Consider the following 15,691-nt stretch of genomic DNA (forward strand, 5'->3'; position numbering starts at 1 on the left):
CGTAGTGTTAGGTAAGGGGTAAATGTAGGGGTATGGGTGGGTTTCGCTTCGGCGGGTCGGTGTGGACTTGTTGGGCCGAAGGGCCTGTTTCCACACTGTAATCTAATCTAATCTAATCTAATCTAATCATACCATTTCTAATTAACAACACCACACCCCCTCCTTTTTTACCACCCTGCCTAATCTTACTGAAACATCTGTAACCAGGAACCTCCAACAACCATTCCTCTCCCTCTTCTATCCACATTTCCGTGATGGCCACAACATCGTAGTCCCAAGTACCAACCTCCAACAACCATTCCTGTCCCTCTTCTATCCACGTTTCCGTGATGGCCGCAACATCATAGTCCCAGATACGGATCCACGCCTTAAGTTCACCCACCTTATTTCTGATACTCCTTGTGTTGAAGTATACACACTTGAACCCATCTCAGTGTCTGCAAGTATTCCCTGTCAGTGCTACCTTCTCCACAGCCTCCCTACATTCTTGGACATCCTGAAAAACAGCTAACCTACTTCATGTTCAGAGTTTAAACAGTTGAGGCAAGAACATGTGGAATGCTTTGCCCTTTGCCCATCAAACAACACTCTCCTATGCCATGTACCTTTAAGCAGCACTCAAGGATTTGCATTGCAGGATGCAGTATGGTTTCCTCCCATTGGCTCACATCAGTCACATCCAGACCATACACTGGAGGAACATTAGCTCCTGGCCCTTGGAAACAAAATCACACAAAAGTAATTATAGAATTCAAAGTTTGAGAGAAGATTTGTAGCTCGGGCGTTCGTTGCTGTGGTTCTGTTCGCCGAGCTGCAAGTTTTTGTTGCAAATGTTTCGTCCTCTGTCTCGGTGACATCCTCAGTGCTTGGGAGCCTCCTGTGAAGTGCATCTGTGGTGTTTCCTCCGGCATTTATAGTGGCCTGTCCCTGCCGCTTCCGGTTGTCAGTTTCAGCTGTCCGCTGTAGTGGCCGGTATATTGGGTCCAGGTCGATGTGTTTGTTGATGGAGTTTGTGGATGAGTGCCATGCTTCTAGGAATTCCCTGGCTGTTCTTTGTTTGGCTTGCCCTATAATGGTAGTGTTGTCCCAGTCAAATTCATGTGTGGCTACTAGGGATAGCTGGTCGTATCGTTTCGTGGCTAGTTGATGTTCGTGGATGCGGATTGTTAGCTGTCTTCCTGTTTGTCCAACAAACCAACAGCCACTCTCAGACAACAACTCACCAGAACGAAGGACCCGATACCCAGCATGAGCAAAACTAATGTTGTGTAGAAAATCCCATGCAAGGACTGCACAAAACACTATATAGGACAAACAGGAAGACAGCTAACGATCCGCATCATCGAACATCAACTAGCCACGAAATGACACGACCAGCTATCCCTAGTAGCCACACACGCAGACGACAAGCAACATGAATTCGACTGGGACAACACTACCATTATGAGGATGTCACCTAGACAGGGGACGAAACATTTGCAACAAAAACTTCCAGCTCGGCGAACAGAACCACAGCAGTAATTGGAGAATGTCTGTAGTCATCTCACGGGACAGGCATCTCAAGGCTAGTGTTTGTTAGTTTTACATTTGTTCCTTTCCAGTTGCTAATCTGAAGAACACAGGAGTAGACCATTCAGCCCATCGAGTCTGCTCTCCCATTCAGTACGACCATGACTGATTGAACACTTCAATGTCTTTTACCTCACTGTCTGCATAAATCTATATGTCACTGGCAATCACAAATCTATCAATCTCTACATTATAAATACTCAAAGACAGAGCTCCCGTAGCTATTATAGGTAGAGAATTCCATAGGTTCATAACCTACAAGTAAAACATTTCTTCTCACCTTGGACTAAGTGACATCCCCTTTATTTTTAAACTCTCGATGTTGTGCCGACCTGTGGCATCAATCTGAAGCCCATCTAACCTACATTATTCCATTATCATCCACATGTTTATCCAACGACCATTTAAATGACGTTAAAGTTGGAGAGGAGAAAGTGAGGACTTCAGATGCTAGAGATCAGAGTCAACAGCGTGGTGCTAGGAAAGTGCAGCAGGCCAGGCAGCGTCCAAGGAGCAGGAGAATCAAGGTTTCAACATAAGCCCTTCATCAGGAATCGGTGATGAGGGGCTTATGCCCAAAACGTCGATTCTCCTGCGCCTCGGATGCTGTCTGGCCTGCTGTGCTTTCCCAGCACCACACAAGTTGGCGAGTCTACTACTGTTACAGGCAGGACATTCCATGCCCCTTCTACTCTCTGAGTAAAGAACCTATCTCTGACATCTGTCCTATATCCATCACCAATCAATTTAAATCCATGTCCCCTCGTGATAACCATCACCATCCGAGGAAAAAGGCTCTTACTGACCATCCTATCTCATCCTCTGATCATCTTGTATGTTTCTATTAAGTTACCTCTCAACCTTCTTTTCTCTAACGAAAACAGCCTCAAGTCCTTCAGCCTTTCCTCATAAGACCTTCCCTCCATACTAGGCAACATCCTGGTAAATCCCTTTGCACCTTTTCCAATGCTTCCACATCCTTCCCAAAATATGGGGACCAGAACTGTACACAGTATTCCAAGTTTGTATAGCTGCAGTATGATCTCATGGCTCTGAAACTCAATCCCTTTTCCAATAAAAACTAACACATCATCTGCCTTCTTAACAACCCTATCAACCTGGGTGGCAACTTTCGGGGGTCTATGCACACGAACACCGAGATCTCTCTGCTCATCTACACTACCAAGAATCTTACCATTAGCCCAGTACTCCGTATTCCTATTACTCCTTCCAAATTGAATCACCTCACACTTTTCCACATTAAACCCCATTTGCCACCTCTCAGTACAGCTCTGCACCTATCCATGTCCTTCTGTAACCTGCAACATCCTTCGGCACAGTCCACAACTCCACCAACTTTAGCGTCATCTGCAAATGTACTAGAGTTTCTGTGGGAACGAGAGAGACTCAACAGTTGATATGTTGCCTCCCACGTGCCAGAGTCCGTGATGTCTCTGATTGTGTTTTCGGGATGCTTGAGGAGTAGGGGTAGCACCCCCAAGTTGTGCTCCACACAGGCAACAATGACATAGATAGGAAGAGAGATGGGGATGTAAAGCAGAAATTCAGGGGGCTAGAGTGGAAACTTTGTTTTCGTTCTAAGAGTTGTTTCCTCTGGTTTGTTGCCTGTGCCACATGCTAGCAAGGCGAGGAATAAGGAGAGAGAGGAGTTAAACACGTGGCTACAGGGATGGTGCAGAAGGGAGGGTTTTGGATTCCTGGATAATTGGGGCTCTTTCTGGGGTAGATGGGACCTTTACAAACGGGATAGTCTTCACCTGAACCAGGGGGGTACCAATATCCTGGGGGGAGGGGGGGGAAATTTGCTAATGCTCTTTGGGTGGGTTTAAACTAACTTAGCAAAGGGATGGGAACCTATATTGTAGTTTGAGTATACAGGAGGTTGAGAGTAGTGAGGTCAGAACTAAGGTTTCAAGGTCGTATGAAGGCACTGGCAAGCAAAAAGTTGGTTTGAAGTGTGTCTGCTTCACCACCAGGAGCATCCGGAATACGGTGGGTGTACGATGTTGTGACCATTTCGGGGACATGGGTAGAGCAGGGACAGGAATGGTTATTGTGGGTTCCGGGATTTAGATCTTTCAGTAAGAACAGAGGAAATGATAAAAAGTGAAGGGATGGGCATTGTGAGTCAAGATCAGTACTACAGCTGCAGAAAGGACATTTGAGGACTCATCAACTGAGGTAGTATGGGCTGAGATTAGAAACAGGAAAGGAGAGGTCACCCGGTTGGGAGTTTTCTATAGAACTCCGAATAGTTCTAGAGATGTAGAGGAAAGCATAGCAAAGATGATTCTTGATAGGAGCAAGAGTGACAGGGGAGTAGTTATGGGGGGGCTTTAACTTTCCAAATATTGATCGTGAATACTATAGTTCTAGTACTTTAGATGGGTCAGTTTTTGTCCAATGTGTGCAGGACAGTTTCCTGACACATTATGTAAACAAGGTAAAAACAATGACTGCAGATGCTGGAAACCAGATTCTGGATTAGTGGTGCTGGAAGAGCACAGCAGTTCAGGCAGCATCCGAGGAGCAGTAAAATCGACGTTTTGGGCAAACGCTCTTCATCAGGAATAGAGCCTGAAGGGTGGATTTAAACTACCCCCTTCAGTTTAAGTTCAGTTCGGGCTTTTGCCCGAAACATCGATTTTACTGCTCCTTGGATGCTGCCTGAACTGCTGTGCTCTTCCAGCACCACTAATCCAGAACATTATGTAAACAAGCCAACAAGGGGCGAGGTCACATTAGATTTGGTACTGGGTAATAAAACTGGCCAGGTATTAGATTTGGAAGTAGGTGAACACATGAGAAGTTATTGGATGATAGGATCAAGGAAAACCCTACGGCTGTTTATAGGTATGTCAGGAATAAAAAGAATAACTGGAGAAAGATTAGAGCCAATCAAGGATAGTAGTGGCAAGTTCTGCGTGGAGTCAGGGGAGATGGGTGAAGCGCTAAGTGAATACTTTTCGTCAGTATTCATACAGGAAAAAAAAATGTTATTGAGGAGACTACCGAGATACAGGCTACTAGACCAGATGGGACTGACGTTCACAAAGAGGTGGTGTTAGCAATTCTGGAAAGTGTAACAAAAAGGTAAGTCCCCTGGGCCAGATGGGATTTATCCTAGGATTCTCTGCGAAGCCAGCGAGGAGATTGCAAAGCTTTTGGCTTTGATCTTTATGTCGTCATTGTCTACAGGATTAGTACCAGATGACTGGAGGATAGCGACTGTTCCCTTGTTCAAAAGAGGAGTAGAGACAACCCAGGTAATTATAGACTAGTGAGCCATACTTCAGTTTTGGATAAAGTGTTGGAAAAGGATATAAGAGATGGATTTATAATCATCTAAAAAGTAATAAGCTGATTAGGGGTATACAACACGGTTTTGTGAAGGTTAGGTCGTGCCTCACAAACCTTATTGAGTTTGTTGAGAAGGTGACTAAACAGGTGGATGAGGGTAAAGCGGTTGTGTGCGGTTGATATGGATTTTAGTAAGGTGTTTGAGAAGGTTCCCCATGGTAGGCTATTGCACAAAATGTGGTGGCATGGGACTGAGGGTCATTTAGCGGTTGGATCAAAAATTGGCTAGCTGAAAGAAGTGGTGGTTGATGGGAAATATTCATCCTGGAGTTCAGTTACTAATGGTGTACTGCAAGGATCTGTTTGGGTCCATTGCTGTTTGTCATTTTTATAAATGACCTGGAAGAGGGCGTAGAAGGATGCGTTAGTAAATTTGCAGATGACACTAAGGTCGGTCAAGTTGTGGATAGTGCCGAAGGATGTTGCAGGTTACGGAGGGACATAGATAAGCTGCAGAGTTGGGCTGAGAGGTGGCAAATGGAGTTTAATACAGAAATACTTTGGAAGGAGGAACAGGAATTCAGCGTAATGGGCTAATGGTAGTGGAGGTGAGCAGAGATCTCGGTGTCCATGTGCACAGATCCTTGAAAGTTGCCACCCAGGTTGATAGGGTTGTTAAGGTGGCATACGGTGTATGAGGTCATGCTGCAGCTGTACAAAACTCTGGTGCAGCCACACTTGGAGTATTGCGTACAGTTCTGGTCAACACATTATAGGAACAATGTGGAAGCTTTGGAAAAGGTTCAGAGGGAATGGGAACCAAACGAGGAGGTTAGTGGACAGGAAAGAGGTAGCAATTAAAGCCTGTAAGGAAGTAGATAATGAAGTCAGTGTAACTAAGGAAGAGTAGGCAGGAAACGGTGGATGAACACAGAGGTGATCTGTGGTGCATTTGTTTTAATGCAAGGTAAGGCAGATGACCTTAGGGCTTGGATTCGTACCTGGGCATAAGATGTTATTGCTATTACTGAGACTTGGTTGAGGGAAGGGCATGACTGGCCACTAAATGTCCCAGGATATGGATGCTTCAGGCAGGATAGAGAGGGAGGTAAAAGGGGTGGAGGAGTTGCACTACTGGTCAGAGAGGATATCACAGCTGTGCTGAAGGAGGGCACTATGGAGGACTCGAGCAGTGAGGCAATATGGGCAGAGCTCAGAAATAGGAAGGATGCTGTAACGATGTTGGGACTGTACTACAGGCCTCCCAACAATGAGCGTAAGATAGAGGTACAAATATGTAAACAGATTATGGAAAGATGTGGTGGTAATAGGAGATTTTAATTTTCCCAACATTGACTGGGATTCACTTAGTTTTAGAGGTCTGGATGGAGCAGAATTTGTAAGGAGCAGCCAGGAGGGTTTTCTAGAGCAGTATGTAAATAGTCCAACTCAGTAACAGAGCATAAATACCCGGAATGTCGATTCTCCTGCTCCTTGGATGCTGCCTAACCTACTGCGCTTTTCCAGCAACACATTTTTCAGCTCTGATCTCCAGCATCTGCAGTCCTCACTTTCTCCAACTCAGGAACAGGCCATACTGGACCTGGTGTTGGGGAATGAGCCCAGGCAGGTAGTTGAAGTTTCAATGGGGATTACTTTGGGAATAGGTGATCACAATTCCATAAGTTTTAGGATACTCATAGACAAAGACAAGAGTGGTCCTAAAGGAAGAGTGCTAAACTGGGGGAGAGCCAACTATACTAAAATTCGGCAGGAGCTGGGGAAAGTAGATTGGAAGCAGCTATTTGAAGGGAAATCCACATTCAGTATATGGGAGGCTTTTAAAGAAAGATTGATTGGCGTTCAGGAGAGATACATTCCTGTGAAAATGAGGAATAGAAATGGCAAATTAGGGAACTATGGATGATAGATGAAATTGTGAGACTGGCTAAGACGGAAAAGGATGCGTACATAAGGTATAAGCGACTGAAGTCAGACGAAGCTTTGAACGAATATTGAGAATGTAGGACCAATCTGAAATGAAGAATTAAGAGGCCTAAAAGAGGTCATGAGATATCTTTAGCGAGCAGGGTTAAGGAAAACCCCAGAGCCTTTCATTCATATATAAGGAGCAAGAGGGTAATGAGGGAAAGGGGTGGCCCACTCAAGGACAAAGGGGGAAAGATATACGTGGAGTCAGACAAAGTAGGTGAGATTCTTAATGAGTACTTTGCATCAATATTCACTGAGGAGAGGGACATGGCAGATGTTGAGGTTAGGGATAGGTCTTTGATTACTCTAGGTCAAGTCGGCATAAGGAGGGAAGAGGGGTGTATTCTAAAAGGCATTAAGGTGGACAAGTCCCCAGGACAGGATGGGATCTATCCCAGGTTACTGAAGGAAGCGAGAGAGGAAATAGCTGGGGCTTTAACAGATATCTTTGCAGCATCCTTGAAAATGGTGTGGGGTGGGGGTCTGGACTGGAGAAATGCTAATGTTGTCCCCTTGCTTAAGAAGGGTAGCACGGATAATCCAGGTTATTACAGATCTGTGACGCCGAAGCCAATGGTAGGGAAGCTGTTGGAGAAGTTACTAAGGGACAGGATATATACCCATTTGGAAGAAAATGGGCTTATCGGTGATAGACAGCATGGTTTTGTGCAGGAAAGGTCATGTCTTACAAACCTAATAGAATTCTTTGAACAGGTGACAAAATTGTTTGATGAGGGAAGTGCTGTAGATGTTATATACATGGACTTTAGTAAGGCATTTGATAAGGTTCCCCATGGTAGGTTGATGAAGAAGGTGAAGTCGCATGGGGTCCAAGGTGTTCTAGCCAGATGGATAAAGAACTGTTTGGGCAACAGGAGACAGAGTAGCAGTGGAAGGGGGCTTCTCAAAATGGAAACTGTGACCAGTAGTGTCCCACTGGGATCCGTGCTGGGACCCCTCTTGTTTGTGATATACATAAATAGTTTGGAGACAGGTGTAGGTTCCCTCATTGCAAGTTTACAGATGACACTAAGGCTGGTGGAGTAGCAGATAGTGAAGGGGACTGTCAGAGAATACAACAGGATATAGATTGTTTGGAGAGTTGGGCAGAGAAATGGCAGATGGAGTTCAATCCAGACAAATGTGAGGTGATGCATTTTCCAGAGCGAACTATACAATAAATGGAAAAGTCCTGGGGAAAATTGATGGACAGAGAGATCTGGGTGCTCAGGTCCATTGTTCCCTGAAAGTGGTAACACCAGTCAGTAGAGTGGTCAAGGCGGCATACAGCATGCTTTCCTTCATCGGACGGGTATTGAGTACCAGAGTTGGCAGGTCATGTCACAGTTGTATGAGACTTTGATTCGGACACATTTGGAATACTGCAGACAGTTCTGGTTGTCACATTACCAAAAGGTTGTGGATGCTTTGGAGAGGGTGCAGAGAAGGTTCACCAGGACGTTCCCTGGTATGGAGGGTGCTAGCTATGAAGAGAGGTTGAGTAGATTAGGATTATTTTCATTGGAAAGGCGGCAGTTGAGGAGGGGTCTGATTAAGGCCTACAAAATCATGAGAGGTGTAGACAGGGTGGATAGGAAGAAACATTCTCCCAGAGTGGGGGACTCAATTACTAAGGGTTCAAAGTGAGAGGTGAAAGGTTTAGGGGAGATACGCGTGGAAAGTTCTTTACGTAGAGGATGGCAGGTGCCTGGAATGTGTTGCCAGCGGAGGTGGTAGGGGCAGGAACTATAGCGTCATTTAAGATGTGTCTAGACAGATACATGAATGGGCAGGGAGCTGAGGGATACCACTTCTTAGAAAATAGATGGCAGATTTAGATAGAGGATCTGGATCAGCACAGGCTTTGAGGGCTGTAGGGCCTGTTCCTGTAGACCCGCCAACTTTAAGGGCATTTAAATGGTCATTGGATAGACATATGGATGAAAATGGAATAGTGTAGGTTAGATGGGCTTCAGATTAGTTTCGTAGGTCGGAGGGCCTGTACTGCGCTGTGATGTTCTTTGTACTAGGATATTGCCTGGTATGGAGGGAAGGTCTTATGAGGAAAGGCTGAGGGATTTGAGGCTGTTTTCATTGGAGAGAAGAAGGTTGAGAGGTGACTTAATTGAGACATATAAGATAATCAGAGGGTTAGGTCAGTTGGACAGTGAGAGGCCTTTTTGTTCAGATGTGATGGCTAGCACGAGGGGACATAACTTTGAACTGAAGGGTGATAGACATAGGACAGATGTCAGAGGTAAATTAGAGAGTAGCAGGAGCGTGGAACGCACTGCCTGCACCAGGAGTAGACTCGCCAACTTTAAGGGCATTTAAATGGTCATTGGATAGACATATGGACGAGAATGGAATAGTGTAGGTTAGTAGGGCTTCAGATTAGTTTCGTCGGTCGGCACAACATCAAGGGCCGAAGGGCCTGTACTGTTCTACGTTCTAAGCCACCCTTCTAAGCCCTCATCCAGGTCATTAATAAAAATGGCAAACAGCTCTGGCCCCAGAACAGATCCTTGTGGTGCACCACTGGTAAATGAACTCCAGGAGAAACATTTCCCATCAACAATAACCCTCTCTTCTTACAAGCTAGCCAATTTCTGATCCAAACAACTAAATTACCCTCAATCCCATGCCTCTATTTTCTGCAATAGCCTACCGTGGGGAACCTTATCAAACGCTTTACTGAAATCCATATATACCACATCGACCCTCATCCACCTGTTTGGTCACCTTTTCAAAGAACTCAATAAAGTTTGTGAGGCATGACCTACCCTTCACAAAATCGCATTGACTATCCCTAATCAAATTATTCCTTTCTCGATGATGAGGAATCCTATCTTTCATAATCCTTTTGAACACTTTACCCACAAGAGAAGTAAGGCTCACTGGTCTATAATTATCAGGGTCGTCTCTACTCCCCTTCTTGAACAAGGGGACAATAGTTGCTTTCCTCCAGTCTTCTGGCACTATTCCTGTAGACAATGATGACATAAAGATTACAGCCAAAGGCTCTGCCATCTCCTCTCTGGCTTCCCAGAGAATCCAAGGATAAATCCCATCCGGCCCAGGGGACTAATCTATTTTCACACTTTCCAGAATTGCTAACATCTCCTCCTTATGAACCTCAATCCTGTCTAATCTAATAGCCTGTATCTCAGTATGCTCCTTGACAACATGGTCTTTTTTCAATGTGAATACTGATAAAAAAATTAATTCAGCGCCCTTCTTATCTCCTCAGACTCCATGCACAACTTTCCACTATTGTCCTTGACTGGCCTAACTGTCTTTTATTTCTGACATATGTATAGAAAGCTTTAAGGTTTTCCTTGATCCTACCTACCAAAGACTTCTCATGTCCCCTCCTGCTTCTTCTTAGCTCTCTCTTTCGGTCCTTCCTGGCTAACTTGTAATGCTCAAGTGCCCTAACTGAGCCTCATGTCTCAGCTTTACATAAGCCTGCTTCTTCCTCTTGACAAGAGATTCAACCTGTTTAGTAAACCACGGTTCCCTTGCGCAACCACTTCCTTCCTGCCTGACAGGTACATACTTATCAAGGACCCACAGTAGCTGATAGTGGATAACCTCACATTTTTCCTTGTTATATTCCATCTCCCATCTTCATGCCCAGTCATTCAGCCTATCCAACTCCTCTTAAAGTTGCTGTACATCTTCCTCACAACACACACTCCCACTTAGCTTTGGATCATCCACAAATTTGCAGATATTACATTTGGTTTCCCCTTCCAATTCATATTAAAAACAGCTGGCTTCCTACAGTGGCCCATGAATCACAGCCTGCCAACCTGAGAATGACCCATTTATTGCTCCTGTTTTCTGCCTGTTAACCAATCATTAATGTGTGCCGGTACATATCTCACATATTTTAATTGATTTTTAATCAGCCTCCTGTAGTTACACCTGAAATGTTGACTTCTCCACCTCCTGAAGCTGCCTAGCTGTGTTCGTCCAGCCTCCTGCTGGTCTATCCTGTATCAAATGCCTTTTGAAAATCTAGTACCTTGGTATCTTTTCCCTCGCCCAGTCTATTCACTTAAAAGTGCACAGAGACAATTCATCTGGACCAAATGTTTCATCCCTTCAGTAATCTCTTCCCTTTATTTTTTTGAAGACTTCTGATGTCAGGGTCAACTGGTAGTCACCTTGGAAAAATATTTGGCATTTGGCTATGATTAACTGAGAGTTTGTCATTATTATCTCTTATCAATTTTGTTTTTTGTTTTGTTTTTATGTATCTACAGAATAATTTATTTTCATATTACTTTCTGCTTGTCTAGTTTCCTTTTACATTTGTCCTAATATTTTTGCCATTGTCTGCTGTCATCTATTTATTTAGTGTTTTTCACTCACTTCAATTTTATTTCTGATTTTAATTTTTTCTTTACTCACTGTTACATTATGGATCTCATGTTTGTGTATTTTAGAAGGATATATTTCTTCTAGACAATATTAACAGTCTAAAAAGTTCCCACTGCTGTTTATTTCTTGCTCAGTAAACGCTTCCAGACTCTGACCCAATTGCTTTCTGAAGCTCTGAAAACCCAACTTATTACTTTGTCTTAGTCTTACTCAGTCTCCATGTTACGATAATTTAGTTAACATTAAAAGTGAACAATGCTACACAAATAGTACATCCAAAACAAATCATAACCTTTACCACTTGTTATCACTGAGCAGGGAACTTACCTTGTAAGCTCGTAGAATCACAAAGCACAGAAGGTGATTCAGTCCATAATGCTTTTGGCTATGTTCTAAAACAGTTATTCCACTCGTCCTACTGTCCTTCTCTCCTTTCTCAAAGTACTGAAGTCTTACTTGAAGTATCTGTCTGATTCCCTTTTGAAAGTTATTACTGATAATGTTTTCACTGCCTTTCTAGTGAGTTAATACCCACCTGTACATTAAAAAAAAACACAGCCTCAACTCTGTCGCATTTCTCATTATTCATTTCCTCCCATTATTCTCAGTCCAGTCTGATTTGGAATGAAAATTTCTACGTGCCTCTGTTGGGAGTACTGGTCCAAGAAACTACTAGTTAATTGGAGTATTCAAGGTTTGTATAAAGATTTGTTATCGGGTTGTGGTTTCTGTGGGTATGTTTGCTGAGCTGGGAATTTGGTTTGCAGATGTTTCATCCCCTTTCTGGGTGACATCATCAGTGCTGTGGAGCCTCCTGTGAAGCGTTGCTATACTGTGTCAGTTGGAATTTATTTAGAGAAGATGAACACTTCTACAAAGTCTTTGCCAAGATATCCCCACAACTTCATCCACAGACACCTGGCAGACAAACAATACGAGGAGGACATGCCACGGCCCAACACACTAACTACTCTACCTCAAAAATCATCTCAGAACTGACAGCCAGACTGCTCTGACCACTCAGATTTATGACAGCACATAAACCAACATCCACGCTCAGGCAACAACTCACCAGAACAAGAGACTCAATAACTATTGTGTGCAGGACAAACATGGTGTACAATATTCCATACAGAGACTGCATGGACCTATACAGGACAGACAGGCAGACAGCTAGCAATCTGCATTGATGAACATCAACTAACCACTAAACACCACGACCAGCTATCCTTAGTATCCATTCACACAGAAGATAGGGACTGCAAATTTGACTGAGACAACACCACAATAATAGGGTAAGCCAAACAGAGGTCAGCCAGAGAATGCGTAGAAGCTTGGTACTCATCCACGGACTCCATCAATAAACACATTTACCTAGACCCAATATACCAAGCACTGCAACAAACAACTGGAGCCAACTACCAGAAGCAGTGTGAACAAAACCTAAAATTCCAACCGACACATACAGCGGCGCTCCACAGCACTGAGGAGGTCACCTAGAGAGGGGACAAAACGTCTGCAAGCCGAATTCCCAGCTCGGCAAACATACCCATAACAACTGTAACTAGAGTGTGTCAGTCAGTACAACCCATATCGATATTCTGAATAGGCATCAATGATCTTTAATAGCACAAACTAAAAAGGAGCTGGCTGATGACAGCAGGGTATAGACAGACTGGCCAGGTTGGAAATTCAAACTGGATAAATATGGGCAGGACAAACAAGACAAAGGAACACATGATGAACGGTAGGACCTTGGAAAGCAGCGTGTATATACCAGTACAGGTGGATAAAGAGTTTAAGAAGGCATATGGGATATTTGTCATTATTAGCCAAGGCATAGAGTTTAAGAGCAGGAAGGTGATGCTGGAACTGTTTAAAATGTTGGTGAGGCCACAGCTGGTGTATTGTTTGCAGTTCTGGAATCCATTTTACAGGAAGGAGGAGATAGCACAAGAGAGGGTGCAGAGGAGATTTACCAGGATTTTGCCTGGGCTGGAAAGTTGTTAGTTATGAAGAGAGATTGGACAGTCTGAGGTTGTTTTCCTTAGAGCAGAGGAGACATGACTGAGATGGATACCATTATGGAGGGGCCTAGAAAGGGTAGCCAGAGGAAATGTTTACCTTTGATGGAGGGTTCAATGAGCAGGGGTACTGATTTGAGATATGGAGCAGTAGGTTTAGGGGAGATGGGTGGTAAAAACTTTTCACTAGAGGGTGGTGGGAATCTGAAACTCACTGCCTGTAAGGGTATTAGAGGTAGAAACCCCTTATAACACTGAAGGCATATTTAGATGTGCACTTGTGGTGCCAAAGCTTACAAGGCTATGGGTCAAGTGCTGAAAAATGGGATTAAATTAATTCATGGATGCGGTGGGCTGAAGGGCCTTTCTCTGTCCCCTAACCAGGCCCTGTGGTTTGTTCTTCAGTTCTCATTCTGTTACTTACTCTTTAGGAAACGATTGCGGACCCACTTGTTCTGCTTCCTTGCATAACGCTTTGTGACTTGTTTGAGTGCAGCGATACCTGCCAGGGAAAGACACGGAATGAACAGAACTGGTACACACTCCCTCACTCTCCAAACAAATGCTGCAGAGACAGACTGAGCAGGGTGAAAACACACTCCTTTACATTCCAAACAAACAGCAAAATCCTAGCTGCAGAAATCCTAGATCAGCTTCAGTACCATGCTCAATGACAGCTGCCACTGAAGTCTGACTCAGTCAGTACTACTCTTAACATCAGATACTGGATTCACTCCAGTACTGAGCCCACAATCAAGTGCAGCACTGCCATTGGAAATGCTGCCATATGGCCAAAAAGATCATTTGGCACTTTTGAATAGCAGCTTGGTTAACTTGGCTAACTTGTATCGCTCAACCAATATCAGAACTAGATAACCAGGTTATTACTATTTTGCCGTGTATAAATGGTTGTCATGTACAGCTAAACAAGTGACCATAATTCAAAAGTATGCAACATTTTCTCGCCATTTGCTTATGAGCGTAAGGGTCTGAAAGGGTCAATGTTGACTTGTTTCACGAGGGCCAACAACAATAATGTTTTAAAGATTATATTTTGTTTTAGAGCAAATTTGGACACTGCTGTGTTGCAGAAAATAATTTATTTTGCAACTCCAAGGTCAAGAGTGGTACCATGTAATGTTCACTAACTGCTCACACAAAGTCATGCAACTTTTGGAGAAGCTAGAAACTGATACTTTGGTGAGACAAGGTGGCACCAGACGCCTCTGGGTTGAAAACCTGCCTAGCAGCAATTTTTGGATTTTCTAGTTTGCAGTTTGGCACAGAATGGAGATTGAGTAATTGCATTCTTACCTCCAGAAAGGCAGCAAGCAAAGACAGGTCACAAACCTCAAAGACCCTGAAAAGAACTCCGAATTAAATAAAGACTTCAGGTGCAACTGACCAGCTACCAAACTGAGAATTTTCTATTGCTCTGTGGTTGACAACAACATGGTATCATTGTCAAAACCAAAGAGCTGGGAAAAATCACCTCATTCCACCCTTGAGGTGTGGACTTTTGATACTCTGAATTTGTTCCATTTTACCCGTGATATTTACACATGCTGTCCAATTAGTAAAGGAATGCGTGCATGTTTGGATTTAAAAGAAATATAATTTGTTTTGAACAGTAGTAATTTTTTCACTTGTTTTTCTCCTTGTTAAAGGATAGATTTGTTTATAATTGGTAAGACATTGGTTTTGATTGATGAAATCTTGTAAACGTTTCTGTTGTCCTAGACAGCAGTTGAAATCAGGCAAACTAACCATCTTAGTGACTGAATTCGACATTTCGGACGGCTCATAGAATAGTGGTGTTTGATTACCAGTGTTCCTTTCCCATTAAGCTCATGAAAATGTTGTATGAACTTGAGGACAAAGCAGCTTTGGATAATGAATAAATGAGACCCAACATCCAGGTCCTCCTCATAATCTCTGTAACAATGTTGATAATTATCAGTGATAGTCGAGAGTGTGGTGCTGGAAAAGGACAGCAGGTCAGGCAGCATTCGAGGAGCAAGAGAATTGATGTTTCAGGCATAAGCCCTTCATCAGGATAGCAATGATATGATGATAACCTGTAATGAGAACACAGGAGGATATAGACAGACTGGAGGGTTGGGCATAAAAGTGGCAGATGGCCTTCAATCCAGACAAATGTGAGGTGATGCATTTAGGCAAGTCTAATTCTAGAGCGAATTTTACAATTAATCGAAAAGCCTTGGGAAAAGTTGATGGGCAGAGAGATCTGGGAGTGCAGGTCCATTATACCCTGAAGGTTGCTGCACAGGTGGATAGAATGGTCAAGAAGGCATTTAGTATGCTTGCCTTCATTGGACGGGGTATTGAGTATAAGAGCTGGCAAGTCATGTTAAAATTGTACAAGACATTGGTTC

The 15,691-nt window shown here is 43.6% G+C and overlaps 1 protein-coding gene across 4 annotated transcripts in view; it reads right to left on the reverse strand.

The window, feature by feature from the left end:
* trit1 (tRNA isopentenyltransferase 1) overlaps window positions 1-15,691 on the reverse strand; it is a 47,151-nt gene that overhangs the window by 14,435 nt on the left and 17,025 nt on the right. For 2 of the 4 annotated variants that reach the window (XM_043717952.1, XM_043717953.1), the window contains exons 8-9: window positions 13,720-13,797; window positions 606-715 (exon numbers count right to left, since the gene is read on the reverse strand). In XM_043717952.1, the coding sequence (XP_043573887.1) occupies window positions 606-715; window positions 13,720-13,797 (188 nt within the window). The remainder of the gene's footprint in view (window positions 1-605; window positions 716-13,719; window positions 13,798-15,691) is intronic. The other 2 variants (XR_006315717.1, XM_043717954.1) reach the window with 1 other exon arrangement.

This window comes from Chiloscyllium plagiosum, chromosome 27, assembly GCF_004010195.1.
Source record: "Chiloscyllium plagiosum isolate BGI_BamShark_2017 chromosome 27, ASM401019v2, whole genome shotgun sequence".
Lineage (NCBI taxonomy): Eukaryota > Metazoa > Chordata > Chondrichthyes > Orectolobiformes > Hemiscylliidae > Chiloscyllium > Chiloscyllium plagiosum.